This window comes from Amaranthus tricolor, chromosome 2 (genome assembly GCF_026212465.1).
Source record: "Amaranthus tricolor cultivar Red isolate AtriRed21 chromosome 2, ASM2621246v1, whole genome shotgun sequence".
In the NCBI taxonomy this organism is placed as follows: domain Eukaryota; kingdom Viridiplantae; phylum Streptophyta; class Magnoliopsida; order Caryophyllales; family Amaranthaceae; genus Amaranthus; species Amaranthus tricolor.
In genome coordinates this window covers 24,817,148-24,836,397 of record NC_080048.1, presented here as the reverse complement: position 1 = coordinate 24,836,397, position 19,250 = coordinate 24,817,148, and the positions used below count along the sequence as shown (strand labels likewise).

The 19,250-nt window shown below is 31.7% G+C and overlaps 1 protein-coding gene across 1 annotated transcript; it reads right to left on the bottom strand.

Annotated features, from left to right (window-relative positions):
• Nucleotides 1-700: 700 nt before the first annotated feature.
• On the bottom strand, nt 701-4,033 carry LOC130805633 (calmodulin-binding protein 60 G-like). The gene is made up of 5 exons (XM_057670417.1): nt 3,842-4,033; nt 3,674-3,758; nt 2,914-3,071; nt 2,697-2,823; nt 701-2,584 (listed from the first exon to the last, which is right to left on the bottom strand). Exons 1-5 carry the CDS (start codon nt 4,031-4,033, stop codon nt 2,253-2,255), a joined length of 894 nt encoding a protein of 297 aa, XP_057526400.1. The 3' UTR covers nt 701-2,252.
• Between the last annotated feature and the right edge of the window lie 15,217 nt (nt 4,034-19,250).

Genomic DNA, 19,250 nt, shown 5'->3' with positions numbered 1-19,250 from the left:
AGTGAAGCAATTTGATAGCAAGAGCGTTCATCTCCATCTTTTGAAAATCTTCTTTTTCATATTCAGTGATTGGTTTTGGAATAGCTTCGTTATTGGAGTTGATGGTCGTCACCTCAAAGTCTCCAACTTCAATAACTCTCCAAACTTGATAGTTTTCGGCCTTTATGAAGATTTCCATTCTATTTTTCCAGTAAGTATAGAATTTCCCATCAAACATGGGTGGCCTTTGTGTGGAGTACCCCTCTTCCATGCGCTCGTTCATCTTCAACATCTCTGTGGGAACAGGATACTGCTCTCAGGGTTTCCTGATTAAATGAGGAACAGGGCTCTGATACCAATTGTTGGAATATGAAGAGATGATCAAATGCAACAAGAGGGGGGGGGGGGTGAATTGTTGTGTATTGAGTTGTACTACGTTTTTGCTCTAATTTGCGGAACTTTAACAAACAAAATAAATCTTAAACTTAAGAAGCAAGAAATAAAAGGAGACAAATATTTTACGTGGAAACCTTCTTGGCCTAATAAGAAGGAAAAACCACGACCCCCCCGGGATTTCAAAATTCTCACTATGTTTAGGCAATCAATTAGAATTACACAAAACAATGTTTGCTTCACTTGAAGCTTCTCTACTCTAGGCCTAATTCTCTTTCTCTACTTTCTCCTTCTCTTTCTTTTCTCACGTTTCTTTTCTCTATTCCCTTAGACTTCCCACAAGTCTAATTACAAGAAAACACTCATTAACCCTTACAAGGCCATTTCTCAAGAGGATAAAAATTAAAATAATTACTTAAGAAAAATATAATAAATTAATTGGCATTGGAAAACTGAAAATATTTTTCTTAAAATGATCTCCCTTTAATGGACACTCTTGGATCCTCTTGGATGGATACACGGTTTGAGCAAAGTTCCTCTTATTTATACAGGGAACAGACATCAGTTACCTCAGGCACACCTCCCACTATCATCCACGTTCTTAAAACAAACGGATAGTGAAATTACCACAAGAATAAATGATCGGCTGTCATTTGCTCAAAGAGAAAATCAGTTTCCTTATGCTAAAAATAGCATAGGAGTTAAAAACATAAGATCCTAAAAAATAGGAGATCTAAATCTAATTAAGAAAAAGTCTTGGGCTATTTTTAGAAAACCTAAAAATAGATTAGCCAATTAACTTACTAATTAATTTAAGCAATTAAATTAATTCAAAACCATTACATGAACTTAAAAACAGAAAATAATTAATTCGCAATTTTCCAGTCGATGTTATTCTCCAGACTTGCTACGTAGGAACAGCGTACTGTCTCCAGCTTCAACTTCAGTCAGAATGTTCATTTTAGGAACAGTAGACTGTACGTCTACTTTGAACATTATAACACTTATCTAATATCTTGGACATATTAAGACATGTACATCTTCCACGAACCAAGTCATAGGCTTCATCAACGATTCAAACTAAATCGGATATATACCTACAAAACAATCTCTAAAAATATGTTTGTTTATTTAAAAGTGAAGTCATCATCAAAACCTTAAAAGGCCAACATCTATGTTTCCATAATTTTCACTTGTGTACTCTTCATAAATGTCAAATTTAGAATCTATATTGAGGTTTTCAAAGTTAAAAATACATACCTAAATATCAAGATTGATGAATTCGTCTTCTTGGCCTTGAATTTCATCCATCTTCTTGGCATTATGATTTTCTTTATTGTAATGAATTGAACATTTTGATTTTTTGGTGGAAATTTGTAATTTTGATGGGGAAATCATATTATACGGGGAAAATCATTGTGAAATAAAAAAGATTTCCCTTTTTGTAAGCAAGTTAAATTAAAATTTGTTTTAGGGTGTATAATTACACATGTGCCCACCTTTTTTAAGCAAGTATAAAAGCTGTTTTTCTTTTTTTTCTGTTCAAATTAGAATTAAAATGAATGGTAGAATTATCTTTTATATGTTGTGTCCACCTTTTCTTAATTTCTGTGCCCATGTAAACTTTGCAACAAAACAGCACAAAGGAAGTAGCATACAATATTATTCCACCTCAATGCATGTCATCCAGCTATTTATCAACCGGGGAGACGAAGTTTATCCATATTACACATTTACACTTATGGTGGTAGACTTGATAGTCAATGTTACACTAATAATATACGTTTGATGACATTAATATTTGGACAAACGAGAGTTTCATTATTATATGCCTGAGGAAATCAAAATTTACAATATATGATACCTTCAGCCTTTAAGCACTAATCAATATCCTTTTGGAAAACATTTCCGAGGTCATTTAGAGGAACTGATGTCATAGAAACAGTAGCACCCACACCAGGAATTGAGGGCAGAAAACCTATGCTTGGATCACTGTTAGAATCCACTGTAAAGTTGGTGTCTTGTTCAGCCATTGTTTGAACTGAAGAAAAAGGTGTGGGGGCGGAATATAGTGGCACTGAGTAATCTTGGCCATAAAAGGGGATATTAGCAGATGATCCTGCTTGTAGGTCTTCAAGAAAACAAAGGTTGGTAGCAATGGAGTTGGAGTTGTTCCCTCCATAGACCTGTGACATTTGAATTTGTTCTTGATCTGTGCAACCGAAAATTGGATTCGAAAAAATTAGCCGCTCCTTAGATTTCATCTTTTATTATGTATGTAAAACAATTGAAATTACAAATATTTGAGTTGATGTTCTTCTCACCATTGAAATAAACTTGTTGTATGTTCGAGCTTGGATTGGAGTTTCGCTCTGAATTGACGTTTGACAAGAAACCGACAGCAGCCTGTTTAATTATTCCCTTGCACTTTCTTGGTGAGACTTTAATGATCTACCAATTTAAATAGATCAAAAATTAATGTTATTCATATTCCTTTAGTCTTGGAAAATTATTTACAAGAAATATACAAAATGGACTTACTTTGCTGAGTTCAATTTCATTATTCTGATATGTGATCAAATCCTTCACTTTGAAAATTTCATTTTGTTCCAGTCTTTGGCATATCTTCCCGTTTTTCGCAATCCCAATCAAACGCCATACTTCATCGTCAGGGGATGGATTTTTACTTTTCTGATAAGCTGTACATAACATAACATATATAAATCATCAATCATTTTACGTTATGGAATCAATACCAAAAGTTTGTTACACACTTAGAGTATATATCATAAGACATCAACCATAAGCTTAAGCTTTTAATTGAGTTGGTTTTTTGACATGGTATCAAAGCCGACGTAATAAGAGGCCACAAGTTTAAATTTCAACTACCATTCATTTAAAGTTGAACATTTAGCGCCAAGTATGAAGTGAGCTTGTGCTACATTCACAGTTTTAGCCCAAATGACTCTCATTTGAGGAGGCGTGTTAGAGTATATATCATATTCTGAGATTCCAACAATAAGCTTAAGCTTTTGGTTCAGTTGGTTCCTATACAAAAACAATACTATGTCGTCCTTTTGAATTGCCTCAAAGAGGAATTGGTGTATTTTTAAAAAAGTGGTAATAAATGAAGAGAGAATGAATTGTGTGGATGAAGTTAAAAGAAAGTGGTGGGCCATTGTTCAAAACTAGAAATGATACAAATTAAATAGAAAGGACTAAAATGAAAAATGAAAGATGATGCAAATTCAATGCGACGGAGGGAGTATTTTTTTAATAAGTTAGAACGCATAGAACTTACATTCTCCACGACGGTCCTTAACATGGAAAGGATTACTGACTGCTTCTGTTATATTATCTTCTTCTCCTTCAATCTTAGCACCCACCTAAACATCTTGCTTCTAACCCAGCAGGAGTTATCAGTGAACAAAATATTTTGGATGAAGCCAATTCCATTGTTTAGTGTAACAAAACATTCACCGATTAACAATGGCCTTTTTTGAGGATTTCTTTTTTCGATTATATGATTACAAAACTGAGTCTTTGTCCATATCTCTAGTTGCTCTGCCTTGAAATCGCCATGAAGAACAACAATCTTAACCTTTTTCTTAGATAACGGGCCTTGTGTAATTAGGTTCCCTGAAACTGCATCAACTAACATAATTTTAATGGGTGAGAACCCTTCACTTTCTACCTTGTTTTCAGTAAACAACTCTTGAGGCAATTTGTTCTCGAAAACCAACTTCACACGTCTGAATTCACATGCCTCAATTTCAACATTTTGCAATAACCTGTAAAATCATCAAATTTTATTTGAATCATAAATTTATCATATTATACATAAAACCGAGGCTAGATTTAGATATCTCAACTATAAGATTACCAAACAAACCTAGATTTAGATACTCTATTATAAGTAAACTAAAATTCAAAGTTGGGTATAATGGAATTTCTAGGTAAAATATATAATATATTTGATTTACGCCGAGTCTCTGCTATATCTTTTATCAGAGTCACACTTTTCAAATTTATAGTGTCAAAAATGGAATAATATCGAAGTGATATTGTCAGTGCCATAATTAAGCATAATAAAAAGAAAGAATAAGGTATGTTCCTATCATTGTAGATAAACAAACCTTAAATTAGAGCGGGAATAACGTTGAATTGCATCCTCTGCTCCGTCTCGAACCTATTAATATTTCAAATTAGAAATCTAAATTGATAATTGATGGTTAAATAGATACCAAATGACAAAGTAAAATCAACTTCCTTCTCTGTTAAGAAAGACCGATTTGGTGTAGCCTGTATATCGGAAAAGAAAATCATCCTAACTCTACTTAGAAATTGGGAAGTACATTATCTTATACCGTTAAATTGAACTGCACTTATTGCAAAAGTTAGCATATTAATGGCTAAACATTAATTGCACATACTTCATAAGCCAAGGAGATATATATCATCTCAAAATCATATGGCAATGGAAATAAGAACTCTAATAACTTATAAAGTACGTAGAACATCTTTAATTTTTTGATAAAGGATAAATTATCCCACCGTATAAAAAAAATAATTAGAGGTCAATTGAAAATCTAAGTTAGAATAAAGTGGAATCCTTGATATATAACTTTGAGTCTAAAATTTTATAATCCTTATAGAATAACGTTACTTAGTACTTCAAACTAGACGCATTTATTAAAATTTTGAGAAAAAAACAATGATTAAATGTTATCTTCTATTTATACAATTATAAGGCAATAACCCTTATTTAATTTAGCACAACACAATTATTTCATTTGCTTTTTTAACATTATTAATAGATCATTCTTAACTTGTGATATATATATATATATATATATATATATATATATATATATATATATATATATATATATATATATATATATATATATATATATATATATATATATATATATATATATATATATATATATATATATATATATATATATATATATATATATATATATATATATATATATACATATATATATATATATATATATATATATATACATATATATATATATATATATATATATATCAAATAAGAAGAATTTTAAAATGAGAAGTGTGAGAAGGATTTTTGTTGATTTTGTTTGGTTACTATATATACAAAAAAGGATACTATGTTATAATTAAGAATATTTTAAATATTATTTCATAGTTACCTTTTTGTGTAACATAGTTACTTTTACAATTATGAGTTTTGGCTCAATCGTTACTACAGATTTTTTTTTTTATTTTAGTGAAATCAAGGGTGTAGAGTCCTTCTTACCCTTTTTATTTTCAACCCCTTCTCAATGTATCCCTCCCATATATATATATATATATATATATATATATGTTAAAACATAATCTTGCGGGATCCTAGTTAATTCATTTTAATGAACATTTTATTGATAACAATTATTGAAAAGTTTTGATTATAAGCACATTAAAATATTTTGGATTGAAAATTGCGTTGAATAGAGTGTTAATAGCAAATGATAATATATAGAAGCCAATTCAACCAAATTTGCATTTTTTAGAATTGATACCTTATTTGTAAGCCTAGCCAAACATGCCTTGTATGGCCCAAGCCCAGATCGTTCAAATTGGATTAGTGCAGCATTTTAGGAGCCATACGAAGCTTGGGTATGCATTGTACGTTGTCTTATTATAAGATCCACAAGTTACCTTGTGTTACAAGTAGGTTATACGAGGAAAGGTGCTTCGAATTCAGTGATCGATGACCGAATGTGTGATGGGATAACCTAGAAAAAGTTAGCGAAGGTTAACTGCCACCAATAATTGGAAACATGGAAATAGGTTATTCAAACCGTTAATCTCTATTTCTTTTTATAAATACTGATACATTCGTCCATTCAAACTAAGCATTTATAAATTTCTAAGAGTATTAACATCCAAAAGATATTATGTATATTTGTATCGTTGTTACGTCCTCATAAAAATCAAAAAAATCCTTACATAGAACATCTAAGCTAAAATCTTATGTACACTTGAAGTTACGTAGTTTAGGTATTTCAACCAATATATATACTGACTAGGGCGTCAGACGGTCCATAAAAACACCCTTCGGGCCACCTAACCCATGTTTCTTGTGTAATTACAATCTTAGGTGATACTTAGTGGACTCCCCAACCTTTGCCATTTATATCATGCTATCAAAGCCTCATGCATTTGTTTTACATAACAGATTTTTGCAAGCCAAATCAATTGGGTACTTGTAGAGACCCTAACCTATATTTTTTTTCTATCTTTCTTCCTCTTGAGAAATGATTTTGTGTTGCAAATGGGCCAAACATAAAGAGTTACGAACCGCCATTGTTAAATGTAAACAAGATAAAACCCAAATCTTGGAAGATTATTATGCCAAGATGAATCTCTATGCTGAATTACATAGGATGAAACCTTTATACTCTTGTGATTGTTGGAAGTTTACTTGTAATGCGATGAAAAGTATGCTCAAGATAGGGAAGAGGAAATCTATCATCATTTCTTGATTGGAGTTGATGATGAGAAGTACGGGACCGTTTGATCCAATTTACTGTCACAAAATTCGTTTCCCAACTTGGACCGCTCATATAAAAACATGCTACAAGAAGAAAGGGTGAAAGGGATGAAGAGGGATAAAGATGAACAACACGATAAAAGTATATTTGTTGTACTACCACTGTAAAACGTCGGGACATGATAATACAACATGCTTCAATATTAATGGAATGCCTAAATAGTGGGCGGAAATTTTTGTGGAAGAAAAAGTGGAGGAAAACTGGGAGGTGCTTCATATAATAATGGTAATTACGATAGACTTTCTTTGAACAATAATGGGGGTGCAAGAGCCAATTCAATTGAAGTGGGCAGTGAAGTTAGTAACTCTATTGTAGCTTGTGCAAATAATGGTAATGGCAGTGGAGTGGCTTATCGAACAAGAGGACACGGAAAAGGCGTGTTGTTAGCTACATTTTAACCGTATTTTTACTCCTATAAGTGGCTCATTTAGCGTGAGGAAACTAGATGTTATTGCATTGTTTATTGAATTTTACGCTTGGTTTGTTTCTTTGTTGTTTAATCTCATTTCAGGTTCTAATCGTTAAAACCGACCACAAACTAGGCCTTTTTGTTGCATGCACTACTCACCTTACCCCTATGGCTCAAAGAAGTGAATCACCGTTAGCCAATCCACTAGAAAAAGCCAAAAAGAAACCAAATAAGCATTTAGGAGCCATTCGAGCAGCTATGGGTTAGTAGACCTCAGGTCGTGCAAATACACTATTCACTTCCAGTTGCTCCAGAATGTTGCTAGGATCATTTTTATGGAACAGGATATCAGCTCGACCGGAAGCCGGCTTGTTCGGGCCGAGTGGCCCATTTTACAACCTTTTTCCTAATTTTCTTCAAGTTCTTATCTAGATACTTGATGGTCGCTCAACTAGTCAAGCGAACTTAGTTCAGTCGAGCGAGTTGGGTAGCCAACAAAATTTATGATATTTTAAATCATACGAGATCCAATTAGATTCATTTCTTCAATTGCTGCTGCCACTCACCTACAATTTCTCCATAGCCACCCTACCCTATCAATTAGGGGTAGCAACTACCTTTTACATCCTAGGGGTGGTAGAGCAATCATGAAATCACCACCCCACTTGCTTTGTTGAACGTATAAATAATATAGAGGAAGATCAAGCTAAGACATTCAAATTTCATCCTTCATTTTCTAGTAACATTCATGTATTTTTCATAGTTTAGTTTTCATTTCAATTCAACTAAGTATTTAGTGTAATTTCTTCTTTAATTCAATCACGAACTTTCAATTTCAATTACAATCTCAATTTCAATCCCTTATTTCAATTTCCATACTTTATTATAGCATTTTACAATTTGGATTTTTCATCAATTGATGTATTATTTATAAAGATATTGGAAGGTATTAATTTGAATTATCAATACTCATCCTATTCTTCCTTGGATTAAATCCAAGAGAGTAATTTCTATACTTATCTTTATTTTGTTCAATCTATATTACTATTGCATTCATTTAATTTTAGTTGATTGTTCTAGCTTACTTTATAAAATTCATACCCTTTATGTTTTGTTCAAATTAAAAAATTTAAATATGAATATGAGTAAGTAATTTTATTTTGGCTTAGGCTACGCACTATCACCATGAATATAGTTTAATTTTCTTACTTTCACTTATTGTTTAGATTTGTTTTTTTATGGTTTAAGATGGATTTTGCTATCATTGTTGTAGTATTGTTGAATTGAGGGCGAGAGTCGATTTTCAACGATAATCTATGCTTAAAAGTTAAGTCATCTCCATGAGAATAGATAAATGCTTTGATTGGCAATGTTGAATGTATGCGTCATGTCGTAAAATGTGTTTTGCTCCATGAGAATAGTTAATTAAACATGTTTTAGGAAACTTTTGTTGCTCGTGTGAGGACATTTGTATTTACGATACATTCTTCCCCATAACATATATCCACGACCATAGGTTAAAGTTTAGCGAACCACTACCTTGGTGAGAAAGCCTAGCCTTTGCCTCTTAAGCTTATTGATCATTTTATTTTTACTTTTATTCTTAGTTTTCGTTTTAGTATTTTTAATTGCTTGCCTTAGTTATTTCTATCACCAACCATCATATTATATGTTCATGAACAAACTAATCGATTCAGAAACCATTGACTTAACCCCCACTCCTGAATTCGACCTGTACTTGTCGTTGTACTAAGTCCTGATCACGTGCTTCATAATCTTACTCAGCAACAGCTCCAAAGTCTTATGAAGTTGGTAAGTATGGAACCAACCCAGCGAATGATGGGTATGTTTCCACTCTCTGGGATTTTAGATATTGGTGCTACAAATCATGTCACTGGAAATGAGCAATGCCTTTATGATCTTAGTGATACTATGTGCCCAATTGGGTTATCGGACGGGCAACAGGTGGTGGCTACCGAGAAAGGGAAAGTGAAACTTGACGATCAACTTATTTTTGAAAATGTTTATTTTGTGCCTAAATTATGTTGTAGCTTACAATCTGTCTCCCAAGTTATTGATGATACACATTGTCGAGTATCTTTCACTAACCAAATGTGTTATGTACAAGAACAACAATCGGGGAACCTGTTTGGAGTCGGTGAACAATGAGGAGGACTCTATCATTTTCAAGGGCATAACATTATTAATGCAACATTGAAGGTGGATGAGTTCAAATCATGTCATCAAAGAATAGGTCATCCTGGTGATCAAGTCACCAAGTTTGTATCTCCAATAAAGAATAGCTCTTGCAACAAAAGTTTAAATAAAACTTGTACGATTCGCCTACAAGTCAAACAAAAACATTTTTCATTTTCTCTTAGTGGTTGTAGAGCTAGTAAAGTTTTTGAACTTATACATTTCCTGCATCATGTGATGTACATTATTTTTTGACTATTATTGATGATTTTTCTCGTGGTGTTTGGGTTTATTTACTGAGTTTTAAGACATAAGTTTAGACTGCTTTTTGTTCTTTTATTAACATGGTATATCGACAGTTTGGTTGTTCTATTGAGATTGTTATGAGTGATAATGGAACCGAATTTTATTGTTTGAAAGAATACTTGATGAAAATGACATTGTCTTTCAAACTTCGTGTTGTGACACGCCTCAACAAAATGGGTGTGTTGAAAGAAAACATCAACACATTTTGAATGTAGCTCCTGCTTTAATGTTTTAAGGAAATTTACTAGTCTCTTTTTGGTGTGACTGCATTCTTAGTGCTTCTTACTAAATAAATTGCACTCCATCTAAATTGTTTCTATATAAGACTCCTTAAGAGATTTTATTTGGGAAAGAACCTAGTTACAATGAACTTAGAGTTTTTGGGTGTTTGTGTTTTATGCATAATCATAAAAAGGATAATTATGCTTCTCGTAGTAGAAAGTGTGTTTTTTATGGGTTATTCCAATACCAAGATACGGATGAAAACTTTATGATCTTTTAAGCCATGAGTTCTTTGTGTTTCCTGAGTAAAATTTATTAAGCATAAATTTTCCTTTTCTTAAGTGCTTACATCATTTGGTACATCATTTGTCGACACTATGGTACCTTGTAGTGAATTTCTTCCTGATGACCATTCTGTCCCTACACCTATTGAAATTGTTACTGATATGACATCTCCTGAGGAACCGAGCAATGAGACTCTTGAGATACCTATAGAGACTGATTCTACTTCTACTACATTTGCTTCTTCTAAAGTCCTGGGCCGAGGACGAAGAGAAAAACGTCTATTTCTTCTGCTCCATGATTATGTTGCCATAGTCCTTTATTTGTGTCCTTCTCCTCATCTAACCTCCACATCAAATTCCTCAGGTACGCTACATTTTGTGGCACATTATATTGGTTACACTAAATTCTCCAACATGCATCGTGTTTTTTTTAGCAAAAGTCACTGCAGGTGTAGAAACTCGCTCATTTAAGGAGGCTATGATTGATGATAGTTGGAGACAAGCCATATCATATGAAATTCAGGCTTTGGAAGATAATGGGACTTAGGAGATAACCACACTTCTAGCTAATAAAAAGGCTCTTAGGTGTAAACGAGTTTAGAAAATTAAAAATCATGCAGACGGGTCTGTCGAGCGTCATAAAGTTTGATTGGTTATCCTTGGGAATTACCAGGTCGAGGGACTTGACTATCATGAGACTTCTTCTCTTGTTGAGAAAATGGCTACAGTTCGCATGCTTTTATTCGTTGCTGCTGCTGCAAAAAATTATGAACTTTATCAGATGGATGTTCATAATGCATTTCTTCATGGCATCCTTAATAAGGAAGTATACATGAAACTGCCTCCAGCTTTCATTATAAGCAAACTAGATGCGCAACTCTCTATATTGTCTACGTTAGGCTCCTCGATCTTGGTTTTTAAAGCTTATATCTTCTTTACTGCGGTTATGGGTTTTTGTAATCTTACTCTCACTATTCTTTTTTTTTTACTTATAAAGAGGGAACTTTCTTATTTTCTTGGTATATATAGATGACCATATTATTAGTAGAAATGATTCTTCTACTATTACCACTTTTAAAGAATATTTAGGCAAGTGTTTTCACATGAAAGATTTGGGAATTCTTATATACTTTCTTGGAGTAGAGGTTGCTCAAGGTTCTGATGGTCTTTTTTGTGCCAATGTAAACATACACTAGACATTTTTAATGAAACTGGTCTTTTGGGTTCTCGTCCTGCATCTACGCTAAAGGAGTAAAACCACAATCTTGGTCTTGCTTTTGTTGCTCATCTTAGTGACCCTTAAAAATATCGTCGTGTTGTTAGAAGCCTTATTTACCTCTCCTTCACTTGTCCTGATTTGTCATATGCAGTGCACATTCTTTCTCAATTCATGCATACTCCATGAATTGAGCATTGGGAAGCTACTATTCGAGTGGTTCGATACCTTAAGGGAACGCCTGGACAGACAATTCTCCTCGCATCTAAGTCTAATCTCTTACTTTCTAGTTGGTGTGACTGTGATTTGGCTTGTTCTTCTCTTACTCATCTTTCTCTCACTAGTTGGATAGTGTTTCTTGGTTCTTCTCCTATTTCCTAAAAAAAAAGAAACAACACACTATGTCTAGATCTCACTAGTTGAATACCGGTTAATGGCGACTCTCACTGTCGAGTTAAAATGGTTATGTGTTGATCTTCTTGATCTTGCTGTTGCAGTTTCATGTCCTATATGCTTTAACTGTGATAGCCAAGCTGCTCATCATATTGCTCATAGTCCGATTTTATGTGAATGAAAGATGCACACTGAAGTTGACTATCATTATGTGCGTGATGGTATTCATGATGTTCGTATTACTCCTTCTTATGTTTCCACGAAAGATCAATGTGCTGATATTCTTACTAAGGCCTTAGGAACTCAATAGTATTTTTATCTTCTTCGCAAGCTGGATATTTATAATCTTCTTGCTCCAACTTGAAAGGGAGTGTTGAGCCCAAAGAGAATTTATGTATATATCTCATGATTAAAATTGTAATCTTACATATATAAATAGAAGGGTTGATTAGTAGAGACCCCGACCTTTTTTTATTCATATGGCGCCTAATATTAAGAAGGTTTCTCTCAAGTTTTTGCGATAGTAAAATGTATAAATTAGGGTGAAGATTATTAATTCGGATCTCATAGTTTTAGGGTCCGTCCCTGTGAAATAATCATAGTAGTAAACTCAATCACCAGTATGGTTTTTTTTTTTTTTTTTTTTTTTTTTTTAAATTTTAATTTACATTATGCTAACTTCATTTAATAAATTTTAAGTTTTATTGTTATTATTATTATTATTATTATTATTATTATTATTATTATTATTATTATTTTATCATCACAAATTCTTGTGAGCGATGATCTCTTTAAAGAACCATCTCTAATAATAATAATAATAATAATAATAATAATAATAATTATTATTATTATTATTATTATTATTATGCTAACTTTATTTAATAAGATGTTGTAAGTATTGCAAGCTCACTTAGTGGGCGTTAACGATATTTTGAGTAGGTATTCAAGATATTACAAATAGATATTAAGGACATAGTAAGTAGGCATTTAATAATTATGTAAGTAGGTATTAAGGATGCAGTAAGTTGGCATTTCTGAATAATACAAGTAAGCAATAAAAATATTATAAGTAGACATTAAGAATGTGGTAAAAAGATATTAAGATCAATGTAAGTAGGTATAAAGTAGATATAAAGCATTGAAGGACTAGGCCTGAGAGCGACAGAGCATCTTTTAAAGAGACGATCACTTACAAGATCGACTCTTATATAATAAAAAATCATGCTTCTCTCAAAAATAATTCCAAAAGTAAGTAGTGATATACATTAGAATTTAGAATTAGTAGACTTAAAATGGATGGGTAATTTGACTTGGAATAAATGGGTGGACCGACCGATTGTAGTCAATGGACCTAACTCATGAGAAATACCCATGTTTTTGGTTTTCTTTACATCTTCTCTCTCCTCCTTAAACCTCATTCCTCTTCAAACTCTTCTTCATCAACTAACAACTCGTCATTAAAATTCAAACAATGTCGTATAGTCGTCCAGAAGACGATCTTAAACCTTACAGACGTATTCCCTAAAATCCTCCATCGTCGTAGTATCAGTTTCCCATTTTACCCTTTTACCATTAATAGAAGAAATATGTTAAGATTTCAAATCGCGCCCTTAATCAAAAGCTGAAAACAATGTATGTACGGTAATGGTAGATGAAAGATTTGATGGTGGAGAGAATGGTGTTAAGAAGGAGACGTAAATAGAACAGAGCACACAGGAATTTTCGTGTCTTTTACCTTTTTAATCTGACCTGGATTTCGACTCATTTAACTCTACATCTAAATTTTTTGGCTTTAATTTTAAACTTTTTGTTCATTTTTTATTTAATATGAAAAATTATATAACATTAAACGAATTAAATTTAGATTATTTTTGTTGATTTAAGCTGAAATTTTTTATTTTGATTAATTGAATTATTATTTTTTTCAGGTTTAAAATGTAGGTTTAAAATGTTGGCCTAAGCATAAATAACATAATAAACAAATCAGGTTAAGTCGACCTATTTAATCAATCGAGTTAAAATATCAACTCAAATTCACTTATTTTAAATTAGATTCAGATTGAAATAACAGATCGAATCAACTTTTATCAGGCCTAAACAAAAGTCATGCACCTAAGAAATAGTAGATAAATTTCCCAATCATAAAAGAATATAAAAAAAAAATTATTGATAAGGACATACATACACTTGAATTTTAGTCTTTTTTGTGAAAGTTGATTGATTATGAAGTATTAAAAATGGGCATGATTGAGTAAACAAAGCATAACCTTCCATTATCTTTAGCAAATCGTTGTTTGGATATTGAAAAGAACAAACATGATAGGAAAAGGCATATAGTAAGTGAAAGGAAAATATATTTATTTCTCTTTTGGACCCACCAACTAAAAGCAAACAGTAGAAATCTAAAATATTATCATCATAAGAAACAAAAAGTTACTCAATTTTATATTTAAGAGGAATTTTGGGTACCATTTTTCGTAGTATCGGCTCTAGGTGAGGAGAATACTTTTGAATTATCTTCTCTTTGAACATGTACCTGACAAACAGCATCCACAACAAAACATATGTTATTGTCATTGTATAGTTAAACCAGAAGATTAATTAACATTTGAAACTAACAATTGGAGGTTTTAGATAGTTATCTATTCAATTTTTTTTATCAACACATTGTAAATATAATTTGCTTAACAACTATCATTAACTATTAATAATGTTAAGGTTGAAATTAATTGTCGTCATAATATCATCATGATGATTTATACGTTTTTGGAAAGAGATATAAAGATTATTAATAACAAAATAAAAGATAACTTACTTGTTGGCTCGGTAGCTCCTCATCATTTTGAACGGAAAAATTTGTTTCAAGAAACAAATGAAGAAAGTTCTTTTTGTAAAACAAAAAGCAGGCAAAAAACTAGCTTTCATGAGCCTCTAACGTGGAAGTTCATAAGCAATCAACATGAAGTCCTCGTGAAACTACCTAGAAGAGAGAATGTTTTAAAAGTCTATTAATGCTGAAGTGAATGTGTGGGCACACATTGATGAATCGTATTAGTAACCAAGAGTTTAGGGACAGACTAGGGGTAGCCCCTATATCTGAAAAAATGCGCGAAAATAGATTAAGGTGGTTTGGTCATGTGCAGAAAAAGACTTTCGACGCCCTTGTGAGGAGGGTAGAAAGCATTATAGTAGAGGGTAAGAGAAGTCGAGGAAGACCCAGGAGAACTTGGGATGAACAAATAAGAGTTGCCTTGTATGAGTTAAACATCTCTACGGGCCTGACTAAGGATAGGAGCAGTTGGAGACGTCATATCCATGTCTTAGATTACTGATGTCCTTTTAGTTTACCTTTTAGAGTTCTTAACCTCTTTCATTTATCGTTTCCTTTCTATTAGTTCTTTGTTTTCTTTTTGTAGTGGTTCAACTTCTATTTTTATATGCCTTTAAGTTATCTTTCGCGTGTAATTACGTCTCTTTATCTTTTTCGAGCCGGGAAACTCCTTTGGCCGTGCTCTCCTTTATGGGTATGAGTTGCCGCCGTCTTTCGCTCTCCAGACCATGTTCTTAGTTTTCTATGAGCGGGATATATTAGCTAGGATGATAATGATGATGATGATTGACTTATGCTACTTTTCGGCCCCGTCTTTAATTTGAAAACGATATGTAATTACTAAATAAACACCAAATGGAAAAACATAATAGCAGTAATCAAATTGAAACCAACATGTATGGTCATAAAAAGATAGGATGGTCGAGAATTATTAGCTGAGTGGTCACATTTGCAACCACCTTTGATTAATTTGGTCACAAAGTAATTCATCTGGATCTGACTACTAATTGGTCGTTAATTAACAATCAAAACTGAAAGATTGTTACTTTCTGATCACAATTCCAATATTTTTTCCTTAATTCTATAGAGTTACATTTGTATAAAATAAAAAATTGATCCGCTTGAAAATATTTGACTTAAAATCATAACTTATTACTAGAGTTTTGTATCTCTTTTATCTAACAGTCGTATTATGATTTTTATTGAAATGAACTAGAGTGGAATATTATATTAGATCAAGATTCTTAGAGGTTTTGATAATTGAGGCCTAACTAATGTTTTTTCAATGAATAAGTTTTAGTTTCTTCTTTTAATCATAACGTGGAAGATTTTGAAATTTATATTAAGTGGATCTAAAACGTTAAAGTCAATGTTTTGTTGTCAATTTCAACGTCAATTTTATACTTAACATTTTTCTTGCAACACTATATTTATATGTTATTTATTGTATTACTCAGATCAATCATATTTTTAATTATGTATAATTACAATTATTAAAATTTAATATTCTAAAAAATATGTGATTAGATGAATTAAACCGGCAATAATACATCGACAAACTTACTTTTGTTAAAAGTATACCAAATAATAACAAACAAGCAAAAATCGATGAATAACAATAAACTCTGTAAACTTTCTAGCTCAAATCTTAATAAATAATTCAAATAAAGTTTTCTATCTCAAGATTTAGGCCTTTTAGTCAAGCTATGACAACAAGGTTTAGACCTTGAATGGATGAAAACATCACTTTGAAAACGATATTGGTTATAATCATCGTGTTTTTCTAAAAAGAACCAAAACATTTTAATAAGGCAAAAGATAGTTGACATGTACCTACTTGTACTTATTGTTGTAAAAAGGATCACATGAAATATTCATGTCCTTATAGATCAAATCATCCTCATATTATTAAAAACGCTTATCCAATGCAATTAAAAGAACATATCAACTTAACTTTGGGTTGTTAAAGGAAATATGTCAACTTATATAGCTCATTTCAAATATGATCATAAATTTGACAAATGGTCTACCCGAAAGGATGGATGAGATGTTTCGTAGTTTCCTCGCAAACAGAATCTTCATAGCGGGGGCACAGACACATGAGGGATTAGTAGGGATGACAATGCGTCGTACTCGACTCTAATTATCCACCCTCTGACTTTGCTCTGGGTAAAGCTGTTTTTTTTTTTTTTTTTTTTTAATCTATTTTACTAAGAATCGATTTACATAAACTCTAACTTTGCTCCAACTCGGACTCTAGGATCTTCGATAAAGTTTTGATTATTATTAAGTTCTATTTATTATCAATATAATAACTGTTTAAAAGAATAAAAAATTAAATAGAGTATTCTTTCAAATTCAAATAACAAAGAATATGTGTCCTTTAAATTCAACTTAAAAAGAAAAGATATTTCTACAATTACAATTAATAGAAATAGTACTTCAAATACAACTTAGTTAAGAAAAGCCTCTAAAATTCCATAACAAACTTAAAAATTACATAAATAATTAAGTCTTCAATTCTTAATGCTCAAAAATATTGAATTTATTCATGGTTTTCCAACATGTAATATTTTATATTACTATTTTATTTGATTCGTGTCAATGTCTCAATTCTATTTTGGATATGTTAGCTTTACAAATTTGACCTTAGTAAACTTAACATTTTAACACCTTTACACTTATAAACCCCACTTTACCCCTATTAAAATTCAAAAGCACTACACTTTATCTTTTACATGTGGTTCCATTTGATCACCTAAAAAATGGTGAAAAGTCAAATGTGACACATTGGGTGAATATATGGGAGTATTACACTATAAGTTTTCTGAACTTCACTATGAAATACATATTGAGCTTAAACTTTTTACTTGAATTTGAGATTTAATTAATGACTCAAATTTTAAGTTCGTAATTTGGTTTTAAAAAACCTATATTTTCATTTTATTTTTAATATGAAGTTCAAACTTGTTCCAAATAAAAAATGGCCTAATCGAATTCGAAGACGGATGTCGATCTGAGTTAGAGTTGGAGTAGGGATCAAGTTGGAGTCAGAGTCGGGTCAAAGTATCAAATTTTTTATAAGGTCTAATCTCGATCCGTATATGAAGTGGGATATATAATTTTTTTCTCGAATTTGAATCGAATTAAATAACTCTGATCGGGTCGAATAAGGGGCAGATTCTGACAGAACTATCATCCCTAATGATAAAACTTCTCTATTGACCAAATTCAAAGAACAAATAAGTGAAACTATCACTCTTGGTAAAAAAAAAAAAAAAGCTAAATGTAATATTCCATCATTGACAAAGTTGGTTATGATTCACCTACCTTTATAACTGATGTTCTCTTTATTAGTGGACTTAAAGTATAATAATGTCCTTAGTGTCTTATCATTTTGTGACTATGTAAATCAAGTTGTCTTTGATAAAGACAAATATAAGGTAAAATGTATCAAATCAGAAAAAACCATTATTTTTCCCAGAAATGATGATTTTTATACTATACATACTAACAAAAGTTCTAGTATGAAATGTCTCAATGCCTTGATAAATGACATGAGGCTTTTGCATAGAAGTTTTGGACATTTTGATATGCATACTATTAAACAAATAGCTTCTATGACTTATACTACTACAAATTACATCTATAACAACACTTGAAAAATGTTACATTAAGACCCTTAAATGTTTAGATAAAGCTTATACAACATTTTTTCGAAGTGTTGCTTTAAGTTGCGTTACATTAGCAAAATGCAAAACTTTTTCAAGATTCCGTAATACTTAATAAAAGTGTAGCAGAATTTGATAGATGTAACACTGTTTTTCTAAATCATGGGACCTGATTGTAAAAGGTTTTGTTGTTATGTATGTGAGGGTTACATATTTGGCTCTCACCCTTCACAAGCAAGTAGATTGGAGTTTAGTTAAGCCTCTTGTTGATGTTGAGGCTATAGGCAATCTTAATTGGTGTGGTTGATTCTTAAAGAAACTGAGGGAAATGTAAGAAGGGCGCAAAAGAAGGCCTGAAATACATTTCCGTTTGTGTTTCTATTTTAGAACTAGCTTTCTATCATATATTCAGTATGAGAGGAGTTTGAGCCTTTAAAGAGTTTCCTTTAGTACATTAAACGTATGATATATTTAAAGAGAGAGCCAAATCTGAATTGAAGGCTAGATCGATGGGCCTTGGGGAGTTTGATTCAACAACATACCCAATTGAGAAGCAGCGACAGTCTTGATACATAATTAACATTAATGATAATGTTTACAATAATGCGGAAGTCTCAAAATGCCGATTTACTAAAAATTTTAAAAACTAAAAACTATTTATGACAAATGATAAATATTACATCGGAGTTGGAATATGAAATACATATCGCTTGTTCTAAAACTAATTAAATTTAACTACATCAAGTGAATAACAA

What these genes read in the sequence shown, in the direction of transcription:
- LOC130805633 (XM_057670417.1), bottom strand. Translation starts at nt 4,033, where the DNA reads ATGTTAGTTGATGCAGTTTCAGGGAACCTAATTACACAAGGCCCGTTA. An exon ending in TGTTAATCGGTGAATGTTTT is followed by an intron (nt 3,759 to 3,841) that starts GTTACACTAAAC and finishes CAAGATGTTTAG; the next exon opens with GTGGGTGCTAAGATTGAAGG. An exon ending in ACAACAAGTTTATTTCAATG is followed by an intron (nt 2,585 to 2,696) that starts GTGAGAAGAACA and finishes TCGGTTGCACAG; the next exon opens with ATCAAGAACAAATTCAAATG.